Source organism: Moschus berezovskii, chromosome 9 (genome assembly GCF_049115385.1).
Source record: "Moschus berezovskii isolate FMDL1 chromosome 9, NW_MosBer_1.0, whole genome shotgun sequence".
Lineage (NCBI taxonomy): Eukaryota > Metazoa > Chordata > Mammalia > Artiodactyla > Moschidae > Moschus > Moschus berezovskii.
Window position 1 is genome coordinate 14,318,472 of NC_142468.1, and position 15,001 is coordinate 14,333,472.

The 15,001-nt window shown below is 49.5% G+C and overlaps 1 protein-coding gene across 1 annotated transcript in view; it reads right to left on the reverse strand.

Annotated features, from left to right (window-relative positions):
* Positions 1-15,001, reverse strand: part of ADCK1 (aarF domain containing kinase 1) — a 133,927-nt gene that overhangs the window by 26,882 nt on the left and 92,044 nt on the right. Inside the window, exons 6-7 of the mRNA XM_055436015.2 lie at positions 9,235-9,393; positions 1,088-1,204 (exon numbers count right to left, since the gene is read on the reverse strand). Of these exons, the coding sequence (XP_055291990.2) occupies positions 1,088-1,204; positions 9,235-9,393 (276 nt within the window). The remainder of the gene's footprint in view (positions 1-1,087; positions 1,205-9,234; positions 9,394-15,001) is intronic.

Sequence of the window (15,001 nt, forward strand, 5' to 3'; positions counted from 1 at the left end):
TCACTTCTACTAGCCCTGGTTGTCCCTCTCATTCCTTCCCCTCACCAGCCACGTGGGGCATGTCACTGCACCCTTCAACCTTCGGGATTCCCAGGACCTCAGGGTCACAGCCGAGGTCTGCAACATCTGCCTGCAGCCCTGCAGAACCTCGCCACTCCTCTCCCCTTCCTTGCAATACCCCTCTGCTCCCACAACTCCGCCACCCCGAGATACACACGCGCGTGCACACACAGACACATGCACACATGCACACACACGCACATGTCTGGCAAATCCCCACTCAGATGGCTGGGGAAGCCGACTTGGGGTAGAGGTGAGCACTTTTTCCATGTGGCTCCCTGGGGACGGGCTCACACCCCTCGCTGCCTGAAAGATGGCACTAAGGATGCAATTGTGTGACCAACTCCTACACTGGGCTGGGAACTCCTTGACAAAAGGAACTGTGTCTGGTTCCCCTCTGAACCCACAACTCTCGCACAGAGTAGGGGCTAAACAATGATGAATTCTGGTGAAAAGGTCCCACCCTCCACCCCTACCTATGGGACGCCCTGGTGACCAAGAAGAAGGAAATGGGGTCCAAGCCCCCCAGCCCACCAGCCAGCGCTCCCTGAAAGCTGGGGGTTGGCAGGCGGGAGACAGAAGCCCCTCTGCACTCAGCTGTAGGCTACTTGCTGGCTCCAGCTGTGTCCTTTCTGCCTGATACCTGGAGACCCAGGGAGGGCAGGGAGAGGCAGGAGGTGTGTTGTTCAGGCCCCGCAGGATGGAAGAGTAAGTCCTGAGGGTCTGCACCTCTGTTCTCGGGTTTCTGCAAGCTGTGGGGCTCAGACGACACAAGATAGATGCTGATAATCCCGTTTGGGCAGGGCCTGCCGGAAGGGCCCAGCGCGTGCCCGCACCCCACTGACCACTGCCAAGCCCGGCTCAGGAGATGGGCAGAGGGCTGCCCTAGAGCCCCTGGAAGGCTGCTTCATGCTCCAGAGATTTAATAAGTCTTCAGAAAAGAGAGGCCCCGCTTCCAGGCCGTGAGGCGTCCCCTAGACACCCTGCCGTCGCCGGGCAGCCCTGCCCGCAGCAGCGCGCGCCTCACCTCGTTGACGTCAATCTCGTTCCGCTCCATGTAGTGTCTGTCGTTGACCTGCCCGCCGTCCACAAACTCCATCAGAAGCACCCGCTTGGTGGACAGCTCCCAGTAAATGCGGGGGACCTGCAGTGGGAAAAGGCAGGTCAGGAGGGGCCGGGAGGCCAGGGGCTCGGGGCAAGGGCTACAGATAGGCACTTGGGCCGGACATCAGCTCACACGCCTTCTGGGAACAGGAGGGGAGGCCCAGAGGGACCCCAGCAGAGACGGGCAGGGAAGGCAGGAGGCAGGCTGCTCCGCCTCCCCCAGCAGGGCCCCAGGGCTCCTCCAGGGATCCTCCTGCTTGGGGACCAGAGAATAAGTCCCCCGCCTTCCTCAGAGCACACACTAAAAGTGGGGCTTAGGGGGAAATGCATGGAACCTCTCAGATCTGAGCCACAGTTGGGGTTAAAAGCTATTTCTCTCTCGCCAGGCTTATTTCAGGCTCCTCATGTGAATATAAACACTCTGCCTCAGTTTCAACACCTGTACAATGGGTGTAATTATTATATACATGAATGACGGAATGAATAAATTTTAACCGGGTGATAAATTTTTCAGTTAGGAAGTCCTGAGTTTTCTAATGACCATTCCCTGCAAGCCTTCTGTGGCAGACAGTGTGCTGAAGCCTAACCCAACACCTATTCCCAATCCTCCTCTTTCCCAGGAAAAACAAAATACTTTCCCTGCCTGCCTTGCAGTAGTTATGGCCATGTGACATAGTTCTGGCTTGTTAGTCACAAGTGGAGGTCTGCTAGAGGACGTGGGAAGGCTTTTACTTTCTTAATAAAAAGGGATGTTTACAAATATTGCAACTCTTCTTACCCTTCTCTTCCTACCTTGAGAGTGAAGTGATACCTGAAGCTGCAGCAGCTATTTTATAACCATGAGGAAAATTCTAAGAAAAATCACAGAGATGCCAGTTCTGACACTGTCAGACCACTGAGACAATATCAACAAGCAACTGCTGCAAACCTTCTTGTTATGTGAGGAAAATACGTTGTTTTTGTTTAAGACACTCAAGATGGAGCTGTCAGTTACGTACAGACAAATGCATTCCTAACTGATACACTCTCTAATCCCCTCTGAGTCTAAGGATACGCAATAACCAAACAAATACTAGATTTCCCTTGAAGTAGCCAAGACAGTGGGCTGCACCAAGGACTGTCGAGCTGCCATGTGAGTGAGTGACACCTATGAGTCCCACCCGTGTCAGGAGGGAGGAAAGACCAGGCTTTCAGCACACCATAATTCCCCAACAACTTAATGGGCTTATTCCAGTTACAAATAAAGAAGCAAGGGCAGTTAATTCAAGTGATTACGGGGAATAAGGTCTACCCTCATCCCAACTCTCAAAGCTCATCTAGCAGCAAGATAGTAGGCTTGAACCAAGAAACTTTTTTTGTTCCCACTCTACTAACAACTGTTATGTTTGAATCTAGCCACTTAAATCCTCCATGCCTCAGTTTTTCTCATTAAAAAGGAGACTGTGGGACTTCCCTGGTGGTCCAGTGTTTAAGTCTGGGCTCCCAATGCAGGGGCCACAGGTTTGATCCTTGGCCAAGGAACTGAGATTACGCATGCCATTCAGTTCGGTTCAGTTCAGTTCAGTCGCTCAGTCATGTCCGACTCTGTGACCCCATGAATCACAGCACACCAGGCCTCCCTGTCCATCACCAACTCCCGGAGTTCACTCAAACTCATGTCCACAGAGTCGGTGATGCCATCCAGCCATCTCATTCTCTGTCGTCCCCTTCTCCTCCCACCCCCAATCCCTCCCAGCATCAGAGTCTTTTCCAGTGAGTCAACTCATCGCATGAGGTGGCCAAAGTATTGGAGTTTCAGCTTTAGCATCAGTCCTTCCAATGAACACCCAGGATTGATCTCCTCTAGAATGGACTGGTTGGATCTCCTTGCAGTCCAAGGGACTCTCAAGAGTCTTCTCCAGCACCACAGTTCAAAAGCATCAATTCTTCGGTGATCAGCTTTCTTCACAGTCCAACTCTCACACCCATGCCATGGGCGTGGCCAAAATAAATGTTAAAAAAAAAAAAAGGAAGAAGACTCTACCTGCTCCACCTCAATAAGGATTTCTGGGGGCAAAGGGGGCTGTACATACAGAAGAACCCTCTGGAACAAAGGTTCCTACCGAAACCAAGGCATCATTTTGTTTACTCCTTTCCTGCAGTTTTTGCCATTTGAAAATCTAGAGCAATAGAGAAATCTGTGACCCTATGTCACTCTGAACTTAAAATTCGGTCTCCCTTGGCATTTTTTAAAAAGTCTCTTTAAAAATACGAGAGCAAGTTTGCTGCTGCTATTTGAAAGAAAGTGAAAGCAGCTCAATTCAGTTCAGTTGCTCAGTCGTGTCTGACTCTTTGCGACCCCATGAATCACAGCACACCAGGCCTCCCCGTCCATCACCAACTCCCAGAGTTCACCCAAACTCATGTCCATCGAGTCAGTGATGCCATCCATCCATCTCATTCTCTGTCGTCCCCATCTCCTCCCGCCCCCAATCCCTCCCAGCATCAGAGTCTTTTCCAGTGAGTCAACTCGTCGCATGAGGTGGCCAAGGAGCTCAGTAGTGTCCAATTCTTTGCAATCCCATGGACTGTAGCCTGCTAGGCTCCTCTGTCCATGGAATTCTCCAGGCAAGAATACTGGAATGGGTAGCCATTCCCTTCTCCAGGGGATCTTCCCGACCCAGGGATCGAACCCAGGTCTCCCGCATTGCGGGCAGATTCTTTACCAGCTGAGCCACCAGAGAAGATGCTGTTTGAGGCTTCCAAATAAAAGGGACATACTTGGGGTTAAATCTTTCCCCTGGGATGTCTGGGCCGAAGCTTGACAGTGGGGTGCCTGGGGCTCTAGAGACTCACCGTCAGACACCCCTCTGTGCCTGCCTGGAACAACGTGGAGAATAGCCATGCAAGAGCCAGAGATGCAGAGAGAAAACCCCAAGGTTGGAGACTGCCTGGGTTTGTTGGTCAGGGTTCTGAGTGTGCTGGGTCCCCATCCCCTACCTTTCCCCCAGGTCTCCCTCCAAACGCAACCAACCCAGTCTCACAATAGAATGTGTGTCTGCGGAGGCACTGCTGAGCTCTAAAACAGCAGAGACAGCACCCACCCCCCGCCCCCGCCAGAAAAAAAGCAAGGCAGAGGGGTTTGTCATGGGAGCTCAGGGAGCACTGCGGTTGCCCCTCGATAAATGTAACACAGAAATGACTGCAAAATGCAAAAGTACTTCCTGCTCAGTTAGGAGACACTTGGCCTGAAGGGATACAAGATCTAGCAACTTGCCCCTAAATCAGCACGTGAGCAGGAGGGTTAAGGGGCACCAGGTGAAATTCACTTCACCCTAACACTCACGTTTCACCACCATTCCTTTCTCAGCTTTTTCCATCAAAAAAGGGAAAATGAAGGAGAAAAATTTTGAAAGAGGCAATAAGAACCACCCTGTCCCCTGCCCAAACAAAAATCAACCTGGGAGGCTCACAGTCAAGGTGCCTGCTGACCTCAGAGGCAGGGTCATGCCCGGCCCTCAGGACCTCTGGGTCTGGGGGTCTACCTCCTCACGGCAGGAGGGCCCATTCCCGTAGGCTCTGTCTGCCCCCCATACCAGAGCCAATCCTGACCCCAAGAAGGAGAACAGAGAGTAGGGAAAGTTCCAGCCCAAGACCTTGACCTCAGCCTCATTAACTGTTCCGGTGCCTGGCAAACACACCTGGGAAGCAAGTCCTGGCATGTCTGGGCCAGCACCCATCATCTGGGGCCACGGACCTCCCCAAACCTGAGGCCAGTGGAGCAGGGCACAGACCTGCAGATGGTCAGGCTGGAGCCCCAGCTCTGCCTCTGCCAAGCTGTGCGACTTGGGTAAGTTGCATAATCTCTCTGAGCACCAGTTCCCTTGCCTGCAAAAGGCTGATGACAGTTACAATGAAAGCAACGTTCCCTGCTTCCTACAGGCATGGATGAGGTCCTGGTGCCCACCACAGCAGCCACCATACGACAGCCACAGAGAATTTCACAGGTGGTTCTGATACAGAACCAGGGCTGAGAGTTGGTGCTACAGACAGTTCAACATAACTCAGATTGCTGTGATTGTTTTGTGAAAGTCGCGTCCAACTCTTTGCAAGCCCCATGGACTGTACAGTCCTTGGATTCTCCAGGCCAGAATACTGGAGTGGGTAGACTTTCCCTTCTCCAGGGAAATCTTCCCAACCCAGGGATCAAACCCAGGTCTCCCGCCCTTGCCAGTGGATTCTTTACCAGCTGAGCCACAAACTCAGATCTGCCCATCAATTATTCCAGAGGGACCAGAGCACAGTGGTTTAACAGGCGAGCTTGGGGCCAGGCTGCCTTTGCCCCTTTCCCAGGAAGCTGTATGACTTTGGACGAGTGGGCTTCATCTTCCCCAAGGCTGACATGGAGTTAGTAATGGCATTTCCCTTGCGGGGTTGTGTAAAGATTAAGGAGGAAATATACAGGGACTTCCCTGGTGGTCCAGTGCTTAAGACTCCACACTTCCAATGCAGGGGTCAGGGGTTCCATCCCTGGCTGAGGAACTAGGATCCCACATGCTGCATCCCACAGCCGAAAAAGAGGAAACCAAAGAGTAAACAGACTAAAGCACTTTTAAAAATGTCTAACACAGCATAGGCATGTAAAAAAAAATTAACTGATACAGTACTAATAACCAGACATCAGTTCCTCTTAATCTTTGAGACCGTTAGAAAGTTCTTTCACCAGAAGCACGCTCATCCCGGCAGGGTCTGCCCCAGTTTTGTGAGCTCAGGTGCTCAATGGTGTTCAGCTCTTTGCAACCCCATGCACTTGGCAGTACCCTCCAGGCTCCTCTGTCTGAGGCATTTCCCAGGCAAGAATACTGGAGTGGATTGCCATCTCCTCCTCCAGGAGACCTTCCTGACCCAGCACTAGAGAGCCCTGGAGGGGCCCCTGCTCCAGAGACAACCCCCCACCCAGCCCCTCTCCACGTACACAGACAAGCTCCCATCCCTTGCAGCCCCAAACCCTGCGGTTTTAAGGTGTCTGCCTCTATCTTGGCCCAGCTGTCCCCAAGGCCAGTCGCAGACCTCACTGCCTGTCCTGTCGCCTCCCCACACACTCTGATGCCAGATCCGCAAACGCCCTGGTCTTGACCGTTCAGCCTGGCTGCCCCCTCACCTTGGTCCGGTCTCCCCAACGTGTACTTGCATTCGGTGCTCATCTGAGGCACGGCGATTTATAGCACCGAGCTGAGGTTATTAAACCCACTGGAAGAGGCCTCACACACCGAGAGGTAAACTCTGCGCTGAGGCTTAATTACGCACAGATGTTGTGATGGGGTGCCAGTGTGCAAAAGCAATCTATCTCCTGTTTGAAGAGCTGAACTGGGTGCGCGGCGCAAAATTTGCTTCCCACTTGTTATGTGTTTAGGCAAAATTAATTACTCAGGAGCCTTAATTCCACCATTCTCTTAGGAATGGGGTGCAGGCTCAAAAAGCAGCAGGTCAAATCATTACATTAATTATTCACCCATTTGGCATCCTCGTTTCAAAAATTTGTGTTATTATTATTATTACATGTCTTGGTCTGACAGATGCTAGTTGGCCCCAGCCAGGGGACGATTTTGCTGTTTCCATGGGAACGGTGGAGGAGATGGTTCTGTTTGTCTGGCTCACAGTACTGGCGCCGAGGACCACCCCTGCTGGGTAAGAGGCAACAGAATGTCCTTAGACGAGCACCAGAGTTGAAGTCAGAAAATGCTATTTGTACCCCAGCTCTTCTCTAAGACTGCCATCTGTAAAATGGGATGATGGTTGTCAGAAGGATCCCATGTCCCTGTGTCTGCCTAGTGTTCAGAGCCACAGAAGAAACACTCACTAACTTCTGCCTATCCCCTTGCACAATCAGCACTTCTTGAAAGCCCCCACTGAGCCCCTTATCTGGGCGGAATTAGATACTTCCTCTCGGGCGTCCACAGAAACAGAGATCAGTCTCTGCCATAGTGCTAACAATCTGAACTACACAACCCACTGTGTGTGTGCCCCCCGCCAGATCGGAAGCCTTCCCAGGCAGAAGCACATCTACACACCCCCAGAGCCTAGCACAGCATCAGGCTCAGGAAGTGCTCGATAAATGTGGAATAACGGAGTGAAACAAAAGGATTAGGTAAGCGGAAGAGTCATTTAGACCTGACAACACAATGCTTATCAGTTAACATTATTACTTCTGTGAGAAAGCCAAGTTTTCATTGAATTGGTGGTTTGAACCTCAAGGCGGGGCAATGTTACCAGATCATCTGGATTTGTACACACAAGAGGGTCTGCACACACAATGGCATTTCCCTTGTAGGGCTGTGTAAGGACCAGCCAGTCAAGCACTCTGGGGGCGTCTTGCCAGACCCAACTCACACAAAGAGCTGAACTTCACCAGTGGCTACACCTTCGACCAAATCAGTGTCTCAAGACACCACACCGATCACCAGAGTTGTGGGTCTTCGTCCATGGACCGAAATTTAGGATTCTCGGGCAGCTAGTGTAGACACAGCCTCCCTCCCCACTGCTGTTCATCAGACCAGAGAGCAGAAGTGTAAACCACTGCTTCCAGTTTCTCAGGCTGTCTTCAGAAGCCACGTGGACACTTCAGTCCCAAGCAAGAGACCTTCCCGTCCACGTGCTGAGACACCCTGCCCAGGAAGAGCCCCTCTTGACTGTCTGCTCCGGAACGAGGACCCGGAGCCCGGCGCCCCTCCTTCCCACAATCTCCAGGCCTCTCCAGCGGAAAAGCAGAGAATGGATCTCTTCCAAGAGTTGAAAGCCAAGCTCTCCGCATAGACACCAGAGGCACCTGACCCCTGCATTGCTGTGATGAAAGGGGTACCCCTGGTAAATGGGTCCAAGCCCCGCCACAAAATGTGCTGGAAGAGCAAGAGGCATGGGCTTGCATCTCTCTCATTCCAACCTCCACGGGCCCCGTGGGGAATATCAGGACAGTCCTCCAAGACCAGCTCCAACTCCTCAGCAGAGCCTTCCCTGCCCTGCTCCCCCCAGAAGCCCCTTCTTCTGAATCCTTAAAGAAGGATCTCTCATTGAGCTGGGACTATGTGTCATTGGATGTTGTCTCCCATGGTAAGTGTCGCCTATCACGTCAGCAGTTCCAGTAAATACTTGAAAACATGAATCTGTTCCAATGTAATAGATATATGAGGGAACAATTTGATCATAACACAGAATTTTACATTTGATGGTGCAGTACCATCCATGAGAAATACTCAGAAGCACAGAAAACTTGTATCCAGCTGATCCAAACAGGAACACACAAAGCAGGCACACCTCAAACATCGCCATGTGTGTGATGGGTCAGAGCCCCCCACATCGAGCGTCACAACTTCTGTTCAATTTCAGATGACCCCCGCTACCACCTCTGCCCAGTAACTCCCAAGCAGCAAATCTTCTGATGCCCATTTCTGCAAGCCCGTGTCCAGAAAACTGCCATGTGCGCTGTGGTCTTCTGTATTTCTTAGCCATTTAACGTGTGCCAAAGTATGCTAGCATTTCATTAGGTTCCCATCTGCTTCCATTTTCTGGCTCCCTGGTGACATTTTTGAGTGTTGTAAGCCTGACCCCCTTTTTGCCCATAAACCCTGTGGCTTCTGTTGTGCCATCCTGCAAATGGTGGAGATTTCTAGCACACGTGTTACACACCTGTGTATTCAGTGAGCTGATGTAGTAAAGTTTCAGGAAACACGTCAGAGCACAGTAACGTTAGCTATCATCACCATCACCACCATCATCAGTGTCATGAACCCATGATTCATGGAGGCTGAGACCGTGGCTCACAGGCCCTCAGGAGGGCTCAGGGTCTTGCAATGGTAGACCATTCCGTAGACGTCAGTTTGCTTGACAGGTCAGCAGTCCCCTTTGGTAATTTGTAACTTAGCCTTCAAGGGCTTTAACATGCATCACCAGGGACCAATCGGTCATCCTCAGAGAGAAGACAAGAGAAGGAGACACCGCCTGTGGGTCCTGCAAGGGGAGGTGCTCAGGGCTGGGGCCAGTCCTCCGCTGTGCTCTTCGCCCAACCAGCAGGCCCCCGTGGCCATGCCTTCTTACCTTTAAGAAGTCAAAGTGCTTCAGCATTTGGGCCACTTTCTCAGCGTTCCTTCCCTCGTTGAGGAAATCCAGCTCCAAAGGCAGGTTCTTCTTGGCTTCATCCACCAACCACATGAACTCAAACTCTGGAAACAGCTGCTTCACAGCCAGGACAAGCACCTGAAACCCACAAGCACCCCATCAGCCAGTGCGTGACACCCACCAAGGGCGGTCTAGGCCCTGTCCTCCTGCCTGGTCTGGGTGTTGACAGGTCCCCAGGCCTCCCCTGGAGCAAGGATGGGTGGGGAAGTGGCCCCCTGGGGCCCGTAATCCAAATCCTAGGTTATAAAAGCCCAACAACTGCCAGCAGAAACCACCTCCATCCTTTGCTGGGTGCTCCCCACTTGCCCAGCACTGGGTAAGTGCTATTACTGACCTGATGCCTCCATTTAGTCTTCACAGTGACTCTGGGAGGTGTACACTCTTACCAGCCCCGTATTACAGATGAAAAAAGTTGAGGTTCTCAGAGGCTATACGATTTTTACTAAATGTGCCCAGCAAGGAAGCCCAGAGCCAGAATTCCCCCTGCGTCTACTCAGCTCCAAGACCCTTGTTCTTAAGCACATCGCTGAACTACCACCTTTGCTGTTCCTAGATTTGTGCTTCACGGTCCTGTCGATAAAAGGCCATGGGAGGGGGCAGCGGCTGTAGCTGCATTCTGCTCACTTCTTCGGCTGAGTGGTTGGTAACTGAGCATTTATAACATCTTTTATGTTTTTTATACATCTAAAATATTTCATGATAAAAAATCATATCGGAATACGAAACCAAGGGCCGACATGAGAAGAGGAGTCAGGGATAAGGGATTTGTCCCCTCGGACGAAAAGCCTGGATTTCTGGCGACCTGGGCCCACTGTAGATTCTTGAGTCAGGACGCGATGAAAGAGGGCGTTTTAGAAGACTCATCTGGCATTTCAGTTGTCAGTTTAATGATGTGAAAGAAACATGACTGGCACAGAACCAGAGCCCAGAGATATCTGCAGGGCACAGCACAGCCCCTCTGTGGGCACGGACTGTTCTGAAGCTACCCCACCACAGGAGCTCTGGATCTGAGATGGTCTCACAAGTTCACGAACAATGGCTCTGCAGTGAGAAAGCAAGGGTAATGCCGGGGCCATAGGAAACGTTCCAGCATTGGGGTGGGGTGGGGCAGAAGAAAACTTTCCTGCTCTCCTATAAACCCTCCTGTTGGTATTCAAAGTCGGGCCTGGGGAGAACCACTGACAGACTCTCATCTGTGATTCTTGGCATAGATTCGGTCCAAATCCTCTGAGAATCCCCATCTCTGGCCCTGGTCAGACCAGAAGGACAAGGAGCAAGAACTCAAGAACTATGGGCCTATTGGTACCAAGAGACCTTCCTCCACTGTTAAGGAAACGTAATGCTTATGTCGGAGAAGGCAGTGGCACCCACTCCAGTACTCTTGCCTGGAAAATCCCATGGACGGAGGAGCCTGGTGGGCTGCAGTCCATGGGGTCACTCAGTCAGACACAACTGAGCCACTTCACTTTCACTTTTCGCTTTCATGCATTGGAGAAGGAAATGGCAACCCACTCCAGTGTTCTTGCCTGGAGGATCCCAGGGACGGGGGAGCCTGGTGGGCTGCCGTCTATGGGGTCACACAGAGTCGAACACGACTGAAGTGACTTAGCATCATCATCAATGCTTATGTAGTCCCCCAAATTCACATGTCAAGCCCTCACCTCAGGGAGACAGTGTTCGGAGATGTGGTCTTTGGAAAGAAATTGAGCCTAGAAGAGACCATGAAGGTGAGGTCCCTGTGACAGGTTAGTGTCTTTATAAGAAGAGAGAGACCAAAGCTCCCCGCTTCTCTGCCAGGTAAGAACACAGAAAGGAGGCAGCCATCTGTCCACAAGCCAGGAAGAGGCTCCCACTGGGAACGGAATCAACCAGCACCTCAAGCCTGGACTTCCCAGCCTCCAGAACTGGGGGAAGTAAGTGTCTGTGGTTTAAGCCTCCCAATCGATGGGATTTTGTTGCAGCAGTGCAAGCTGACCAAAACACCACCCACTCCACCCAGAAGGCCTTGCTGGGTCCCAGTCACAAGCCTTATCTCCTGCTTCTGTTTGCCCTGGTCTCTGATATGATTCCAACACTGTATTAGGCACATACACCGCAGCAAAATAAATCCAGAGCAGGGCCGTTAACTACAAGGCATTTACAGCTTTGTTTTTAAATCCTATGTCCGAGGCAATGTACCAGACACCATTCTAAAAGAATCATCACACAGGGTTATTATACTCAATTTCTCTCAAACCCTCTTTAATTACATTTGGCTGCAGTCTAATTTCTTTTAAGGCTTGTCTAGTCTTTCATGGGCTAGACCTGTGACCTTATGATAATCGATTTAGTTTATGTTTTGTTTCTGTTGGTGTCACATGAAACAAGGGAGAGGCGGCAACGGCAAGGGCCTGACTGTGTCAGATCTGGGCACCGCGTCTCGTCACCGTGCCCTCAGATGGCCTTTGGCTGCCACCCGAGGGGAAGCAGAGCTGGTGTACAGAAAACAGAAGCACCTGCCCGGCCCAGGCCGAGGGCACAGCTGTCATCTGAGGCACCTGAATACCAATCTCTAGGCTCCAAGTTTCAAGCAAGAAGCCTCTTGGGTGTTTTGCATGCTGCATGCTAAGTCGCTTCAGTTTGTCCGACTCTTTGCAACCCCATGGACTGTAGCCTGCCAGGTTCCTCTGTCCATGGGATTCTCCAGGCAAGAATACTGGAATGGGTTGCCATGGCTTCCTCCAAGGGATCTTCCCAACCCAGGGATTCAACCCATATCTCATGTCTCCTGCATGGGCAGGCAGGTTCTTTACCACTAGCACCATCTGGGAAGCCCTTGTGTGTTTTGCTTCAGCCTAGGTTCAGACCTTCTCACCCATGAGGGACAAGGAAGGAGCCAAAATGAGTCTCACTCATCTTTTTCAGCCAAAATGTATTTACTGATTACCTTCTAGATAATATGTGAACCGTGAACTCCCAGATGTTCAAGCTGGTTTTAGAAAAGGCAGAGGCACCAGAGATCAAATTGCCAACATCCGCTGGATCATGGAGAAAGCAAGAGAGTTCCAGAAAAACATATATTTCTAATTCATTGACTATGCCAAAGCCTTTGACTGTTTGGATCACAATAAACTGTGGAACATTCTGAAAGAGATGGGAATACCAGACCACCTGACCTGCCTCTTGAGAAACCTGTATGCAGGTCAGGAAGCGACAGTCAGAACTGTACATGGAACAACAGACTGGTTCCAAATAGGAAAAGGAGTACGTCAAGGCTGTATATTGTCACCTTGCTTATTTAACTTACATGCAGAGTACATCATGAGGAATGCTGGGCTGGAAGAAGCACAAGCTGGAATCAAGATTGCCGGGAGAAATATCAATAACCTCAGATATGCAGATGATACTACCCTTATGGCAGAAAGTGAAGAGGAACTCAAAAGCCTCTTGATGAAAGTGAAAGAGGAGAGTGAAAAGGTTGGCTTGAAGCTCAACATTCAGAAAACAAAGATCATGGCATCTGGTCCCATCACTTCATGGGAAATAGATGGAAAAACAGTGGAAACAGTGTCAGACTTTATTTTTTGAGGCTCCAAAATCACTGCAGATGCTGACTGCAGCCATGAAATTAAAGGACGCTTACTCCTTGGAAGGAAAGTTATGACCAACCTAGATAGTATATTAAAAAGCAGAGACATTACTTTGCCAACAAAGGTCCTTCTAGTCAAGGCTATGGTTTTTCCCGTGGTCATGTATAGATGTGAGAGTTGGACTGTGAAGAAAGCTGATCACTGAAGAATTGATGCTTTTGAACTGTGGTGTTGGAGAAGACTCTTGAGAGTCCCTTGGACTGCAAGGAGATCCAACCAGTCCATTCTAAAGGAGATCAATCCTGGGTGTTCATTGGAAGGACTGAAACTGCAATACTTTGGCCACCTCATGCAACGAGTTGACTCACTGAAAAAGACTCTTATGCTGGGAAAGGTTGGGGGCGGGAGGAGAAGGGGACGACAGAGAATGAGATGGCTGGATGGCATCACCGACTCTGTGGACATGAGTTTGAGTGAACTCCGGGAGTTGGTGATGGACAGGAAGGCCTGGAGTGCTGTGGTTCATGGGGTCGCGGAGAGTCAGACACGACTGAGCGACTGAACTGAACTGAATGACCCTGGACCAGCCGAAGGTACACACAGAGACCCACATGTAGCCAAATGGTGTCTACATCAGGCGATGAGGCTTCTGGCCACACACTACCTCCTCATTGTTGACTGTCTGGTCACTCTAATTTGTGAAATTTTAAATTATCATTAATATCCAAATAGCCCTGAAAGGCACCTTAAAGATTTTTCTGTTACCAATCAATTATGTGATTAGTCCTTACTAATACTATTGGTTATTATTAATACTTTATCATCAATCATAAAAGCAGTCAAAGATTTTATTGGTTGATATTAATTGCTAATAAGTTAGTAAACTAATTCATAACCCCTGGGACTTTGTAGGACTCATAAAACTGGTTTCCAAACCATTCTGTGGTGGTTGGCAAGTCACTCCCTTGGTTACTTTAAAATGAGAAGGTCTGTTTGGATGGAAGTTAGTGGTTCGTAGTTTTAGAGGACATCATCCCCTTTATAGAAAGTCACCAATTTGAAAATTTGATGCCAGCAATGAAGCCCAGAAAATGCACATACTCCCATAATTTTGTACATAATTCGGGGGTTTATCACCCCTTGAATTTCAAAAGGAGGGTTGAGGTCAGGTTAAGAGGCATCCGATCCAAAAAAAAAAAAAGAGTCATCTGATCCAAAACTAAAACAGTTTGGGCTGCTGCCACTTTGGACTTTTCTGAGCTTGGGAAAAGAAAACGAAATTCCATTTCACCCTCTGTTTTAATTCAGTTCCCTTCTAAAGAGCCTGCCCCAAGTAGATTCTTTTAAGTTTTTCTTTCTTGACAACAGATGCAATCAACTAAAATAAAACAGGTGTTGTTATCAATTTGACTTTTTTATTTTTCTCCCAAATTCATCTTCTCCATAAAATTCTTCCAACTGCCTGTGTTTTCACCAGTGCCTAGCATGTATTCAACACTCAGCAGATGTTTCCTGAATATTCACGTGAATGAATGAGTGAATAAGTGAACATTCCAGAAGGTCTGTCTTCTCCCCAGAAATAGTTATATGCTAACATGTGCATTACACAAATGGGTTACATCTGTACACCTCAGAGATCTGGATGGAAGAAGGGATTACCTCTGAATGTGGGGGAACCACAGTTTTGAAATGCCTGAGAATATTCTACTTGACTTGAAGCCTTGTTAATCAATCAGAGTATATTCAACAATTAATAGTTCCTTCAAGGGAGAATAATGAAATCATTTTCCTTTAGGACTACTGGCTCCCAGGAAGAAAACTAAATTATGGACCACACAGAAACATAATGGAAAAATTGAGAGTCTCATAAAAGTTTGAAAATTAGTGATTGCTATATATGATAGCAAAAAAAAAGGGAATTATCATCATTCAGACACAAGCACTGCACTATGAGGCCCTTGATATGCATGTTCTCATTTCTTCCTCTTCTTGCCCATTTCACAGAGAAGGAAACTGGATCCAAGAGGTTAAAGCATTTCTCAAGGTCACATAGCTTGCAATTTCAAATGCAGGACTGAGACCCACTTTTTCTTTTCCTTTCACTTCTTTCTTTACGC